Source organism: Porites lutea, chromosome 1 (assembly GCF_958299795.1).
Source record: "Porites lutea chromosome 1, jaPorLute2.1, whole genome shotgun sequence".
NCBI classification, from domain to species: Eukaryota; Metazoa; Cnidaria; class Anthozoa; order Scleractinia; family Poritidae; genus Porites; species Porites lutea.
The window spans coordinates 4,605,201-4,619,177 of NC_133201.1; the positions used below are offsets into that span (position 1 = coordinate 4,605,201).

The 13,977-nt window shown below is 38.7% G+C and overlaps 3 protein-coding genes across 3 annotated transcripts in view; 2 read left to right on the top strand and 1 right to left on the bottom strand.

Annotated features, from left to right (window-relative positions):
• LOC140943127 (dol-P-Man:Man(5)GlcNAc(2)-PP-Dol alpha-1,3-mannosyltransferase-like) overlaps positions 1–4,740 on the bottom strand; it is a 10,120-nt gene extending 5,380 nt beyond the window's left edge. The window contains exons 1-3 of the mRNA XM_073392190.1: positions 4,458–4,740; positions 3,087–3,186; positions 304–451 (exon numbers count right to left, since the gene is read on the bottom strand). Of these exons, the coding sequence (XP_073248291.1) occupies positions 304–451; positions 3,087–3,186; positions 4,458–4,638 (429 nt within the window). The 5' untranslated portion in view covers positions 4,639–4,740. The remainder of the gene's footprint in view (positions 1–303; positions 452–3,086; positions 3,187–4,457) is intronic.
• Positions 4,705–8,504, top strand: LOC140943118 (riboflavin-binding protein-like). The gene is made up of 2 exons (XM_073392180.1): positions 4,705–4,852; positions 7,565–8,504. Exons 1-2 carry the CDS (start codon positions 4,747–4,749, stop codon positions 8,035–8,037), a joined length of 579 nt encoding a protein of 192 aa, XP_073248281.1. The 5' UTR covers positions 4,705–4,746; the 3' UTR covers positions 8,038–8,504.
• Positions 8,505–11,097: 2,593 nt separating this feature from the next.
• LOC140943140 (casein kinase I) lies at positions 11,098–13,053 on the top strand. Its single transcript, XM_073392198.1, has one exon. The coding sequence runs from the start codon at positions 11,207–11,209 to the stop codon at positions 12,263–12,265; it is 1,059 nt and encodes a 352-aa protein (XP_073248299.1). The 5' UTR covers positions 11,098–11,206; the 3' UTR covers positions 12,266–13,053.
• Positions 13,054–13,977: the final 924 nt, after the last annotated feature.

Below are 13,977 nucleotides of genomic sequence, written 5' to 3' on the forward strand. Positions count from 1 at the left end.
CTGGATAAAAAGGTCATACTAAATAATGGTTCCTTTTCGCAGATCCTGAAATATCCCAAGGGACTCATAGGATATTTTGTTGAATATGCGGGTCAAAACCACTGCATAACTACTTGTTTATAGTATTCACAAGTACCTCCCAAATGTCAAAATAATTTTCAAGAAAAAACATCACGATTCCTTTTCTTCAAAGTGCTGAGAAATTAATAGTATTTCATCATTCCACGACAGTAAAGATATTTCTGACACTTTAACGGTAAAAGAATAGCTAGCTTGTTATCTAGTTGTAATTTCAAGACTTACCGAAGAAGTTTTTTGGTAAATTGCAAATACACAAACCAGCGTGAGAATATAAAGTGCAGCAAAAATATACTGAGCAGTCCTGATATCTGTTCCATGACCAGTCAAGTAATACAAGCCAGTGAATATGTATACAAACCCAGCTGGGTAACTAAAAAATTGAAAATTAAAGACATATATAAAATATAATTTAAACACTTAATGGCTGATTGCATAGGAAACGTAGTAAAACTCCAATGTAATGAACCCTGTGTAATAAACATTTGGAGATAATGGACTAAATTCTTTGCCCCAGTTACAGTTGAAAGTATGGCAAGGGAAACGTTATATAACGTATTGCATTTACTCAAAACATGCTGTGGTACTTTTTGAAATTTTCCAAATTTTTAGTGCTGCACTTTTTGGTTACAGAACCACGAGCAACTGGTCACAGAAAGGACCTATGATAATAACCTCCCAGGCTGACTCTGATTTTGCAATGTTATTTTGTCATTGTCATTGTAAGATGTCATGTCACCTTTACCATCTGTCGGGGGAAAGAAGAAGAGAGAAGTGGATCCTCAAAATGCTATGACTGCCTTTTAAAAAGATATATTAAATTCTCCTGGAGGTGGGGGTACTCCTGTAAGTAAGGTACATAGCTATGTGCCACCCAAAGTATGTGGTTTTGGAGCAGTTCTGGTTTAAATGAGTGTAGATTTCACTCATTAATACCATCTGAAATAAGGTATTCTTTTCAAGGGAACCAAGAGACTGAGCATCAACATATTTTGCTTAAAACAGTGCTCAGTGTCCGATATTACTAATTAGCTTAATTAAGTAGTTGACGTCACTTGGACAAGATGATGGGTTCGCAAACTGAGCATAACTAAAATTGGGTAGGGATTTTAGAGGCAGGTCACCGCTGGGCAAACATTAGATAGCAGTATCCACGGGATAAATGAGGGTCCACAATAGGTTTGGCGGGATGCGGGATTTGGCTATTTTTCGTGGTGATACTCGGGATGCGAGCTGAAAACAGGAGCGGGATGCGGGAATTTTAATAACAAGCGGGAGCGGGATTTCCTATTTTTATGGGGATGGGATGCGAGAATCGTTAGGGGATAAGTAGCGGGGTACGGGAATTTAGTTTTGTCTTGACTAATAATCTATTGAAGTTATGAATATATGAAAATCATATACAGTGAAACCTGTATTAAGCGGACACCCTCGGGAAATACTGTAGTGTCCGCTTAATACAGGGTGTCTGTCTAATACAGGTGTCAATAGATAACGTCATATGAGGTGTCAAATGCCATTCAAATGAACAGTGGAAACGTAAGAATACTCTCAGAGACTATGACGATAAATGTTTGCATTAATTTCTTTATCAAAGTGGAACAATTGATCATAGTACCATAAACATAGACTGCAACTCAAATTTGATGACTGAAATCAGATGAATGGAACAAGCTCCATACAAACAAAACGAAATAAAAAACAATACTGTACTGTGAAACTAATGAAATAAGTTCGTCAAGTCACGTTTTTTAATGTAAAAATCGAATAATTTGTAGGTGGCAATTCGAGGCAATCTTTCGCAATTCCGGTGTCTGGCATGTTGGGTAGTGGAATTTAATTACAAGTGTTCGTTTAATACAGGTTGGCAACAATAGAAATGACCATTTCAGGTACTTTTTAGGTGTCCGCGTCTGCTTAATAGAGGTGCCCGCTTAATAAAGGTTTCATTTAAAGTGAATAAGGGAAATAAATTTGAGGACTTCGGCTACTGTCCGCTTAATAGAGGGTGTCCTCTTAATACAGGTTTCACTGTATGTGAACTGCGGAGTGAAGAATTAAAGGAAGGATGATCATCATTTAATTCTTCATTTAATTCTGTATCTTATATATAGAGAGAAAACCGTTTACATAAGAACCCATAAAACGGGGCTAAATCGGGCCGCGGACTACACAGGATGGGGAAGCAAACTTCCTGCTTGGAAGGGTGTCCGCATTTGGGCGTGCTTCTCGATTCAATAGCAGGTTTATGTTTTCATAAAAGAGACCATTTTCTCAGTCTTTACAACCAGTGTGTTTATATGCATTTTCCATGTCCTACACTCCACGTAAACAATTGATAGAATTGGCTTCATCGCCTGATGGAAACTAGCAGCAAAGCAGTCGAATCATCGTGAGACAGACAGATAACGTCAGTCTACCTAACTCCAAAAATACAGGACTTAAAATATCGAAGTAAACATGTACGTTGCGCAGACGAAAAAATTAGCAGAACAGAAAAATTAATAAAGTTACGGTCGCCAATTGTGATGTTGAGAACATTGAACCTTGACCATCAAAACTGACAATTATTGTTAGAAGGTGAGTCTTAAATAACGTCTATTTCAATAATCAAGCAGAAAATCTGTCGTAAAAAAGGTGGGACGGGATCGGGATTTGGGCGTAAAATAGGGCGGGATGGCGGGATTGAGAAGAAAAAAAGGCGGGAAAGCGGGATTTGAGAACACCTATTGTGGACCCTCATAAATCACTATCCAGTGAATATGTAGAATATCTGGCAAACCAACTGCATTATCAACCAGATAGAGATTGATCCAGTTGATAGCATTATCCACATTTCGTACATTATTGAGCCCACGCCTGAAAACGGGTGTGCAAAATAACACGTTTTGGTCTGAAACAGGGTCAAGATTTTGAGAACTGGGGAGTGCACCCTAACCAAGAATTCCAAAGAGTACTTCCCCCCCCCCTGGATTACTAAACTGATAGCAGAATGACTGTGCTCTTACACTAGTGGTCCTGTTTCTCCTTTCAAGTAGGTGTAGTCATATGTCCCATTTATCACACCCTCAACTTCATCCATATAAGCTTCCCAATCTATCTCTGTATCTAAAAATTAAAGTTAAAAAATTAATAAATGAAAAATATTTAAAATAATTCCATGAGTCCATGTTGGATGCAAGTTGGCTATAATCAATCTCATACCCCCTCAAGGCCAATTCAGAATGATTATCTCGTTAAATTACATATATCATACAAAATGCCCTCTGTAATTACACAGGATTCTGGCTGATAGAACGTCCAAGTTCACCACTTTCACCAGGCGCCGATCCACACTGATTTCCACCATTTTTCGGAAAGCAGTCAGATTTTTCACAATAAATATATTTTTAATAAAAAAACACTCCCTAAGTTGAAATCTGGAAAATGGTTAATAAACACGCTGCGAGATTTCAGCTGGAAAATCAATTGTATATATCCTGTCTGAATGACTCAGAAACCAGGAAAGGGGACTACAGGGAGTTAAAATCCAAAAAAATTTTCGGGAGAGCATGCCCCCGGATGGAACCCCCTAGAAGCTTGTGCCTCTGGTACTCATTTTAGGAAATCGGTCAGTATTTATCCTAGATCTGCACCTGGTCACTGTCACACTCATTTTCCATACAAGGTCAAAAGTAAGTATAACGGCTGATTAACAGAGATCCAGTGAACCAATAACAAAGCTAGACATGCATTATCCAAGGCTGAACGGTTGATATATGAGATATTAAAAAAATCGAATTTTTATTACCACCAACTTTTCACACAATGATATTAGAGAGATTAAGATTCACGTCAGACTCAAATTGAGAATTTCTCAGAATAGAAAATAAGCAGATGAAAACAGTCCCGAACGATTCCTATGGTTAAAACTGGCATAAACCTACTTATTTTTGAGTAGAAGCAATAAAGAGTAAACAGAAAGTAAGGGGAAAACTTGGTCACGTAGTACAAATTCAAGTCTGCCGTTTAGTGTAAACGTGAATCTTAATCTCTCTGTTACTTGAAAAATCCCTTCACTTTGAAATTTACAACCCTCAAAAATCCTCCAAAGGCTTACTCCTGTCTGGACCCCTTGTCAGGAGCTAGGGTTCTCCAGTTCCCCCCCTGGGGATAGACCAAAAAATAAATAAATCTAATAAATAAATAAATTATAATAAATCTAATAAATCTAATGCCAGTCCTCTCCCCTCCCACTTACTCAATGATGGTCACATCAAACCCCACACTTTGACTTGGCCTCCTCAATATTTTTTGAAGAAAAAAGAATGAGATGAAACGAAAGCTGTCTAAAGAACTAAATTATAGTCAGCAGAAACCTGGCAGGAAAGGCTACTCACACTTAATTTTCCATATGACCACAATATTTACCACGATCTCTGCAAAGAGAAGACCAATGCCTACTATCCAGGTCTTAGAGGGATCAAACAACAGCTTTTTTACCCACTCGAATAAAGACTGCAGATCAAAATCCCTATCCTTGGATTTTCCTCTCTTTCGAGGAACCGCCATTTTAGCCATAGCCGCCTTCGAACGTTTCCTACATTTTGATTGGCTACGAGGACATTCGGTGCGGTTCGGAGATATCTCGATTTGGCCGAAATTTTACGAAGTTTACTCAGTCACAACATGGCGAATTCTTTGCCGCAGCTGGGCTTGCTTTTAATCACAGCTTTCTACGCAGGATTCCTACCCACAGAAATCTCTGCACAACAGCAGATTTGTTCATATTTTGGTATGCATTATTGATTTTAATATCTTGCTGTTTCTATCTGTGCAGAGAGGGTTTAGAACGACGCGTTTGTGATTTCCGTAAGCTAACATTTAAGCTTATAAAACATTATGTGCATATGGAATGGTGTGTGGAAGGAAGGTTTAACTTTAGCTTTCTTTCGTCAAACAGCTCAACAAATTCATTATTATTCGCATGATTTAAACAGGAAACAGGATAGGATGAATAATATCACCAGTTTGTTACTACGTCACTCGAACTTCTGCTCGAAGTCACGATTTCATTTTCGGGGAATTCCCCAGATACGGAATATGTCGAATATGCTACAGTGTATTTATTTTTTGGGGTGTAAACAATCGTGCATAATCTCATTTATGTGCTGAATACTTTCTCAGATAATTTATTGTCAAATACCGACAGAACTCAATTTTAGCTGAATTTAATTTTGTTTACATAAAGAGCTTGTTGTTGAGTCTGCAAAAACTGCTGTGGATCTATTTCAGTGACATCTGCCGCCATAATATTAGCCAAATTTTCAGTGAAAATCCCCAATTTTTTAACCTGAACAAAAAAACTTCTAGACTTTTCTTAAGGTATTCTTTTTGCAAGTAGAATTGACCTTTCTTCCATTGCTGATGACTACAAATATGGGCTAAAAAAAATAATCAGGATTTTATTGTGTGTTCACTCAAGTGGAATGTGGGAAAGGCCCAGGGAAGTGGGTACTCTAGGAATTTTTAGGTGGGGATGTGCCACTGGGACTGTGTTATAATTGTTAGCCTATACCAGACCTAGTTGCCTTTCTATCCTAGGGTCACAATTTTCCTAGTTTCCCTGGTCTAAAATCTTTAACCGACTGATCAGTTTCCTCCATAATGCTACCCTACATGTATCCAAGGCCCAAACCTTTAGATTTCTGTACCCCATCCTAGACTAAACTGTTTGAAAACCCTTTCTTTCACAGCAGCACATACCCATATGACCCATATATGGTAGTGCCCCCTTCGCTGGGGCAAAAGTCTAAAGCCAGTTGAATGTACCATAATTTCAAATAAGCTTTACAGTCAAACCAAGTCAAGCGTACCCCCCAAGATTCTATTAATGAATTGACTATTTGAAAAATGAATCCGTTAGTCGTTCCCGTAACTGGTGTCAAATTCATAGCGGCATTTCTGCATGCTTAATGAGCAGTGAATATTTTACGAGAACTTCTCTGTATCTGGTCAGTTTGGAAATCTTTGAATGGATTAATCTTCTTAGAAGACATTTACATCAATTTCAGGAAAATGGAGCTGGTAGAAATTTCATAAATGCCTCGCGTGTGAATTCACGGCTCATTACACATGCAAGACTGAAGAGATCAATCTGAAATCTACAACTAGCAACGGATTCAACTTTTGAATAATAAATTCATTAATGTATTCTTGGGGGGTACGCTTGACCTGGTTTGACTGTAATACAGCATTGGGAAGAGCCCTATTCTAAATGCCACTTGGAACAGATTTTCCACATTTTGCCACCGTGAACACACTCAGTGAAATAGGGTTGAGGCCACCATTTCATTTACATCACTGTGTCTTGTAACCCTAAGCCCTGTTGGAATTTGGTATGAAATTGACGGGGATGCTCATTAAAAAGTTAGGCTATTTTACTCCTAAAACCAGACGCGGATCCAGGATAAATACTGACCGATTTCCAGAACAAGCCCCAAGGTGCAAGCTTCTATTTTTTGGATTTTAACTCCCATTCCTGGGTTTCTGAGTCATTCAGACAGGATATTAGCCAGATTTAAACTTCGAAAGTGAATTCTATTTTTGAAAATATATTTATTATGAAAAATCTGACCGATTTCCATAAAATGGTAGAAACCGGTGTGGATCCGCGCCTGAAAAGATACTAATCTAGGCATGGGTGAGGCTTTTTTTACTCATCTTTCAACAAGTATGACTGTCTTTGTTTTATTTTTATTTAGATGTATTTTTATTTATAACCCTAAGCAATTCCATATTGGCTAAAAACATCGGTTTTCCATCCTGAATACCCTAAATGAGACCAAAATCTGCAATTTCTACAGCTTAGTGAGACAGCAACTGTCTTGATCAATTTTTATGGGAGTAGCCCCTTACCCCAAGCTTCTGGTTAGTGCCTTTGTTCATCAGAATGGGAACAATTTTTTTGTGCTCTTAATTATGATCAGGGGCACCCAATGACTCTTTTCTGTAAAATAACTGTTCGAAGGAGCAAATATTGCCTAGAAATTTCTGAAGCTCGAAAAAGGCCAAAAATTTCTGGTTAACCGTTCCAGTTGCCTAAGATATTTGGAGTTTTTCTACTTTGTACCTTCGATTTTCAAGGGTTGTGTTCTTCACATTTTATTACCAAGATATTGAGAATGTTGCTTTAAAAAACGTCTCCTGAATATTTCAGTATAAAGACAAAGCACCCCTAGAATTTTCTAATGATAGTACAGCTACTCCATTTCCTCGAACTTTCAATCGGACCCATCAGGACAACTAATAGTTTTGGATGAGACAAAAAATCCACCGAAAACTTTCGAAACAGCCAGATAAATAGTTTTTAGGGCAGCTCCGAATTAACCAAACAGGCCTCTAAAGTACAAAGAAAATCATTTGAGATACTTCTGACGTACTTGGAAACATTCGGTTGTTGTTTGCCCCTGTATGATTTTAATATCAAATCTGACCCCATTTGCAGGTACTGAAAGGAGGCCGAAAGAGGCATACAGCCTCTCTAACTGCACCTGGTTCAGGGAGCGCTCTTGCTGCACAAGAACAGAGGTAACATCAACATTTGCTGGGATACCACATCTTGATACCTCAAGTGATGAATGCCGCAATCACTTAAACTACATGATGTGCTATTTCTGCAGTCCAGACCAGTACCTTTGGTTTAGACAAGGCAAACTACATATCTGCAAGAGCTTCTGCGATGATATCTACACACACTGCAAGGATGCAAAATACAATGGAAAAAACATTGGTTCAGCATACTCGGATGGTCGCAACTTCTGCAAGGGGCAGCTCTTTAGTGTCTTGGATGAGGATAGTGACGTGTGTTTCAAATATGATCAAACATTGTTCGGAGCTGCGTCGTTCCTACTCCCACATGTGCACATCGTTGCATTGTTGCTTGTTTTAGGCCTGACAAACTATTTTCCCTGGACTTGATGTACTTCCTCCTGCATTTTATTCACTTTATTTCAGAACATTGTATATTCAGATGTATATTATAAACTCTATAAAAAATGTAATTGGCTAAAATAGAAGCAAAAATTATCCGTGACGCCCAAATTCTTTATTCAAAGTAATTATCACTAAGGAGACCTGATAATGAACCAATTATTTTGTATATTTTTATTTACTCTGAGCGTAAACTTCAAATTGTGAAAAGAAACACCTTTTGTTGAAAAAAATCATGTCTACAACAATAATAGATGATTCTCAAGCATTGTAGACATGTTGTCATTCATGTAATAAGTGTAGGCAAACTTGAAAACAGTGGGCCGCCATCCAAGTCTACCAGAAAGCAATCCTTTTTAATCATTCTTCAGTCTTACCTATCTGCACTATTGTCCAAGTTTTCTGTTTCTCTTTTGTTGTTGTAGAGGTTGAATTTTCAGTCAGTTATGTGTGATATAACTTGAGAATGCACAAAACAAAAACAAGGGCTCCAAAACTCTATTTTTTGAGTTGCTGTTTTATTATGGTTTTTTTAGTGATAATGAATATCCATGTATCCGGAAAATAGTAATATCTGACGTGCGTGTGGGGGGGGGGGGGGGATAGGGTTTTCAAACAGGAAGGGAGGGAGAGAGCAAGCCTACAGAGCAAGAAGAATGTACCTCTTCAGCCTCTTTTTGCGATATAACGAGCCTCGATTACGGTAAAAATCTGCAGCAAAGAACCTGTTTCTTTTTTAACTGTTAGGCTAAAATGTGCTAATAAGGCCCCCTCTATAAAAGAACCTGTTAACCGTAAAAATTGAAACAGGTTCTTATTTTATCCAAAATCGCTTTAAAAAATTCTGTACACTTGGGCAAGTGAGGTAAGTCAGCGTTCAGGGTCCTCTTTGGAGACACAGGTGCCTAATTATCACTCCAACTGCAATGTAATGGCATGCAGAATTTATATTAGGAATAAGCTGCACACCACTAAATACTCCTAGCTACAATGTATTTTTTCTTCGGAAAATAATAACCTAAATAGCCTAAATTTGTCATCTTTAGACGTCGTTAGATTTTCTTAATTCGGAAGATTTAAATATGTTTTTTTCACTTCCGTGTATGCGCCTTGCCCTATCACCCTATCATACCACGTTTTTGACGACCAACGCTTTCGTTATGTAACAAATTTATTGTGGCCAGCGCGCGGACATCACGAGTTTTTGTCCGAGTGAAGCGTGAGTTCTTCCTCGTGACTCTAGCGCCCGCGTCCCCTCTGAAGGAAGGGACAGAGAAACGGTTCTTTATGAAAGTTTCAAAACGAAAAAAGGTAGACTGCTTGTAATCCGCCTTTTCTCGTAGATTCGTCGAGCTTGTAGTGACACGTACAGTGAGCCAAAGTGTGCGCGTAGGGACAAAAAACGCAGTCTACAAAAACAGGTTACATTATATAAGGTTTTCAAATTATAATGACAGTTTTCGGCGTGGCCATTGGCTGAAACTGGAGCTGAAGCTCACGTGACTGTGGATACACGGCATGTCTGCTGAACACAAGTTATTTTAAGTGGCCATGTATCAAACTGTGAATATAACTTTGGGAAGAGATTCTGCACAGAAGAATGGACCGCAGCTTGCACATCCTAAAGTCCCAAAGATTACATATAGTGTACTGCCCCGTGTACTGCCCGGCTGCTTGCTTAGGCTCCCACCGACAAAACAAAACAAAAGAGTTTATTCTCCTCTTGATCCCCTTTTTCGTCTCGTAGTCTCTGTTAAAAGCATCAGCATTAGTTAGTTAATCAACATAAGCCAATTCCGAAGAATATTTTTCACGCCTTATGATTTCTTTCACCGTGTATAGATAGACAATAAAGTTATTGTGTTGTGTTTTATTTCTACTTATGTTATGTAATTTATTTTGCTGTTTCAGGGGAAAAACAACTGAACAAAACTATTTTAAAAACACTTCAATCTTTTTGTATACGCACCATCTACCCCCTTGACTTGACAGCCTTGACCTCCACGAAAACAAACAAAATTGCGCTGTGACGTGCGTTGTGGCTGGGATTTCGTCACGGCCTAGAGACACCCGAACATCCTTTTACTTACCAAAAAAATCGACGTGACGCTGTGCCAGAGCCTTAATCTGGTTCTAGGAAATAAGGAGATTGTTAGCGTTTTCACTCGGTCAAAATTTCGGCAAAAAAATAATGCTAAAACGCCAAGTTTTGATTGTGCTAGCTTCCCGGGTTGAGGTCAACTCCGACTTGCAATTTAGATCAAGCTGCCTAGTAAAAATTACTTAAATGAGATGATCAAGATTTATATCTTTGCTTAATATATTTTTTATCTCCAATTTAAGCGCAGGTGTATCTTCTCTACAGATATAACTCTTCACATTTGGCCAATTACAGTTCAATCAACCATAAACCTGTATATAAAAAAGACGTTTGTGGAGTCGGGATTTCAACAAGGCACAATATCACTTATAACGATTGATGTAATTATCTTTTTTTCCGATGACAATCGCATGATTTAGTAGTGCATCGTAATCATAATTTTACCCACGCAAATGTTACGGTAACGTGATTTTAAGGAAAAAAAATACTAGAGAATCAATAGAGTGCTCAAACAGGTAATCAGTGTGTGCTTTATGAGTTGTAGCTGCTTATCGCATTAAAAAATTCGGCGCAAAGGCCGCTTTGTCAGTTTTGTTTTGGCTCTGGAAAGAAATGTCATTGTCAAAGCCAGACAATGTCCACTGATAATCCTTCCTTCTTCCGGTGGGGCGAAAACAATGCCTTTTTGCCGAATAAACGTGCTCTGTTTTCGGCCTACGCTGGACGCATCCGCGAATAGTTAAAGTTTGTGAAAAAAGTTTTCCTATAGAAGGTTTAATCGAAATTTTTATCCTAAATTTTGGTGTCATAAGGTGAAAAACATATCATTATTGTCATGTATCATTGCGTATTTGTGCCTCGTTTTGTGCGTAAAAACGTGAACCGGAAGTGAAAGACGGATTGCCCATCATGTATTGCGCGCCCCCTTGGCTACCCACGTCACATTCACTGTTTTGAGTTGTTGGTATTCGAGAATATGGCGTGTGTTGGGTGGATGTTTGGCTGATTGCACAAGATTAAGTCAATTTTTCCCTTGGAAGAAACGATTATTTCGCCATGGCTTGTAGTAGCAGTAGTACTTCGAGGTCTGAATTTGTAGTTGGTGGCAAATATCGTCTTGTTCGTAAGATTGGAAGCGGTTCGTTCGGCGATATTTATTTGGCAGTAGTGCTCACATCTGCGTCGACTTCGGAGGAAGTCGCCGTGAAGTTGGAGTCTCAGAAAGCTCGTCATCCACAACTTCTTTATGAGTCAAAGCTCTACAAAATCCTTCAAGGTGGCGTTGGAATCCCAAATTTTCGATGGTATGGCCAAGAGAAAGAGTACAATGTACTGGTTATAGATCTACTCGGCCCAAGTTTGGAAGATCTATTCAATTTCTGTTCGCGTCGCTTCACAATGAAAACAGTTCTCATGCTAGCAGACCAAATGATAAGTCGAGTCGAATATGTCCACAACAAGAACTTTATTCACCGAGATATCAAGCCCGATAATTTCTTGATGGGTATTGGAAGGCAGTGCAACAAGCTGTACTTAATTGATTATGGCTTGGCTAAGAAGTATCGCGATTCAAGGTCGAAGCAACATATACCGTACCGCGAGGATAAAAATCTAACGGGAACGGCTCGCTACGCCAGCATCAATGCTCATCTTGGCATTGAACAGTCAAGAAGAGATGACATGGAGTCCCTTGGCTATGTCCTTATGTACTTCAACCGCAGCAGCCTTCCTTGGCAAGGCTTGAAAGCGGCCACAAAGAAACAAAAGTACGAAAAAATCAGCGAGAAAAAGATGTCAACTCCAGTCGAAGTCCTTTGCAAAGGTTTCCCGGCCGAGTTCGCAATGTACCTTAATTACTGCCGCGGACTGCGCTTTGAGGAGGGCCCCGACTACATGTACCTTCGCCAGTTGTTCAGGATTTTATTTAGGACTTTGAACTACCAGTACGATTACATTTTTGACTGGACAATGTTGAAACAGAAAGCAGCCCAAGTTACGGCTAACACTTCGACAGCTACGGGTGGAGTTCCGACCCCCGCCAAAAAACCTGATCATGGCCATCCTCATCACTCTAAAAACAGAAACGTTTTCGATGGATTAGGATACGAATACTAGACTCTCAAGCTTGCTGTACAATTGGGGTAAAAAAATCTCAGAAAATGCACGAGGAACGATCGCTGATTCATCAAAAAATCTGTTGCGGAGAAAATTATTACACCCTCGTGATTAAACGTGTTTTCAGCACGGCCGCCATCAAAAGCAAAGGAAAGTTTTTTTTATTTTTTGTTTTATTCGTTTTTTTTTTTGCCTTAACTCTCAAGGCAGTACCGAAACATAACAACTCGTCAGAGTTTTCGATGAATATGAAAACATACTGTTTCTTAGGCCGAAGAAAGTCGCTCGAGATGAAATGTTACAGTTTTTGATAAAACGTGAAGACAACAAAGGGTCTGCCCATGCGCGTGACCCTCGAGCGAACAATACTCAAATTATTTCACGTTATTTTTGTCCTATTTTCACTTGTATAGTTCTATTGCGTAGTTTTCCCATTTTCCCAGTAAACAGAATATTTGTGTTTTTGTTTTAGGAACTAGTTAGTAGAAAATTTTTCGAAATTGAATTGTTTGTAATCAGAGCAAGTGATTGCAAATGAGGACATTTTCAGTTTGTGCTTCATTAGTATGTAAATATGCAATTACCAGTGTTAAACAAGTAAGCTTGCTTTTGCTTATGGTTTATTCAATTAAAACTAATATAACCCTCAGTTTTTCTATTATTAAACTCTTTATTGTAAAGTTTTAAGCAAATGATTCTCTTGTGTTTTTTAGTTAATTCAGGTGTAGCTGTGTAAATTAATAATAAGCTTCTAAAATAAAGAGGGTAGAGAGGTTAGTATTTAACAACTATGGTTAGTCTCTTTTGACCCAGAGTTTTCAAAACTAATGGTTCATTGTTTTTAAGAATCTCTTTAAAGGGGTTTTTGTGATACTACTTGCTATCCTTCATTTGCTCAAGGCTGGTTTTCACCAACGTCAGAGTCGGAGTCGTAATCAGAAATGTAGAGCTTATGATCTAGTGAAAACAGCATTGTGATTCCTGCCTACGACTCCATCACTAAGTTCCACTTCTGATCTAGTAAGAACCAGATTGCTGGAGTCAGAAACAGAAGCGGAAGAACTAAACCAATCACAAACGTGCATTGTGATTGGTTTATCCTTCCACTTCTGCCTCCAACTGCGACAATGTGGTTTTCACTAGTTCATAAACGGAATGCAAGTGACGGAGTGTTAGCGGTGAAAGAAATGGAAATGTTCTGATTCTTCTGACTCCGATTCCATTACACTTATGACTCCGCTTGCAACTCGATTTTATATTTTTGCTAGGTCATGAACACTCTCATGACTCCAGCCTGTGAACAGGCCTTTAGTTTGAGCAGGGAATCTTCCCTCTCCTCCTGTTTTTTTTCCCCAAACAGGGAGCCTGTTCACAGGCTAGTGCGACTCCCACTCTGTCACCAGTGAAATCCAGCCTTTAAAATGTGTTTTCACATCAATAGAATTCCCAAAAAATTTTTAGCTGTTTGCATTTGCTTTTGTGTTGTTATGGGTGGCAAGGAAAGTAGTTTTGCTATCCTGGAAAATCACCAAAAAATAACATTATAATGGTTAGTGCTCTGATGAAATATGTTTCATATCTTCTTTATATCTCTACTGGGAGCATCTTGTGTATGCTGTAAGGGCGTTATTGGCGTAGTCACAGAATTGCAATATCTTTGTAGCATAGCCGCTTTACATCTTGAAGTGCCTGATTCCATAAATCTTGCCATG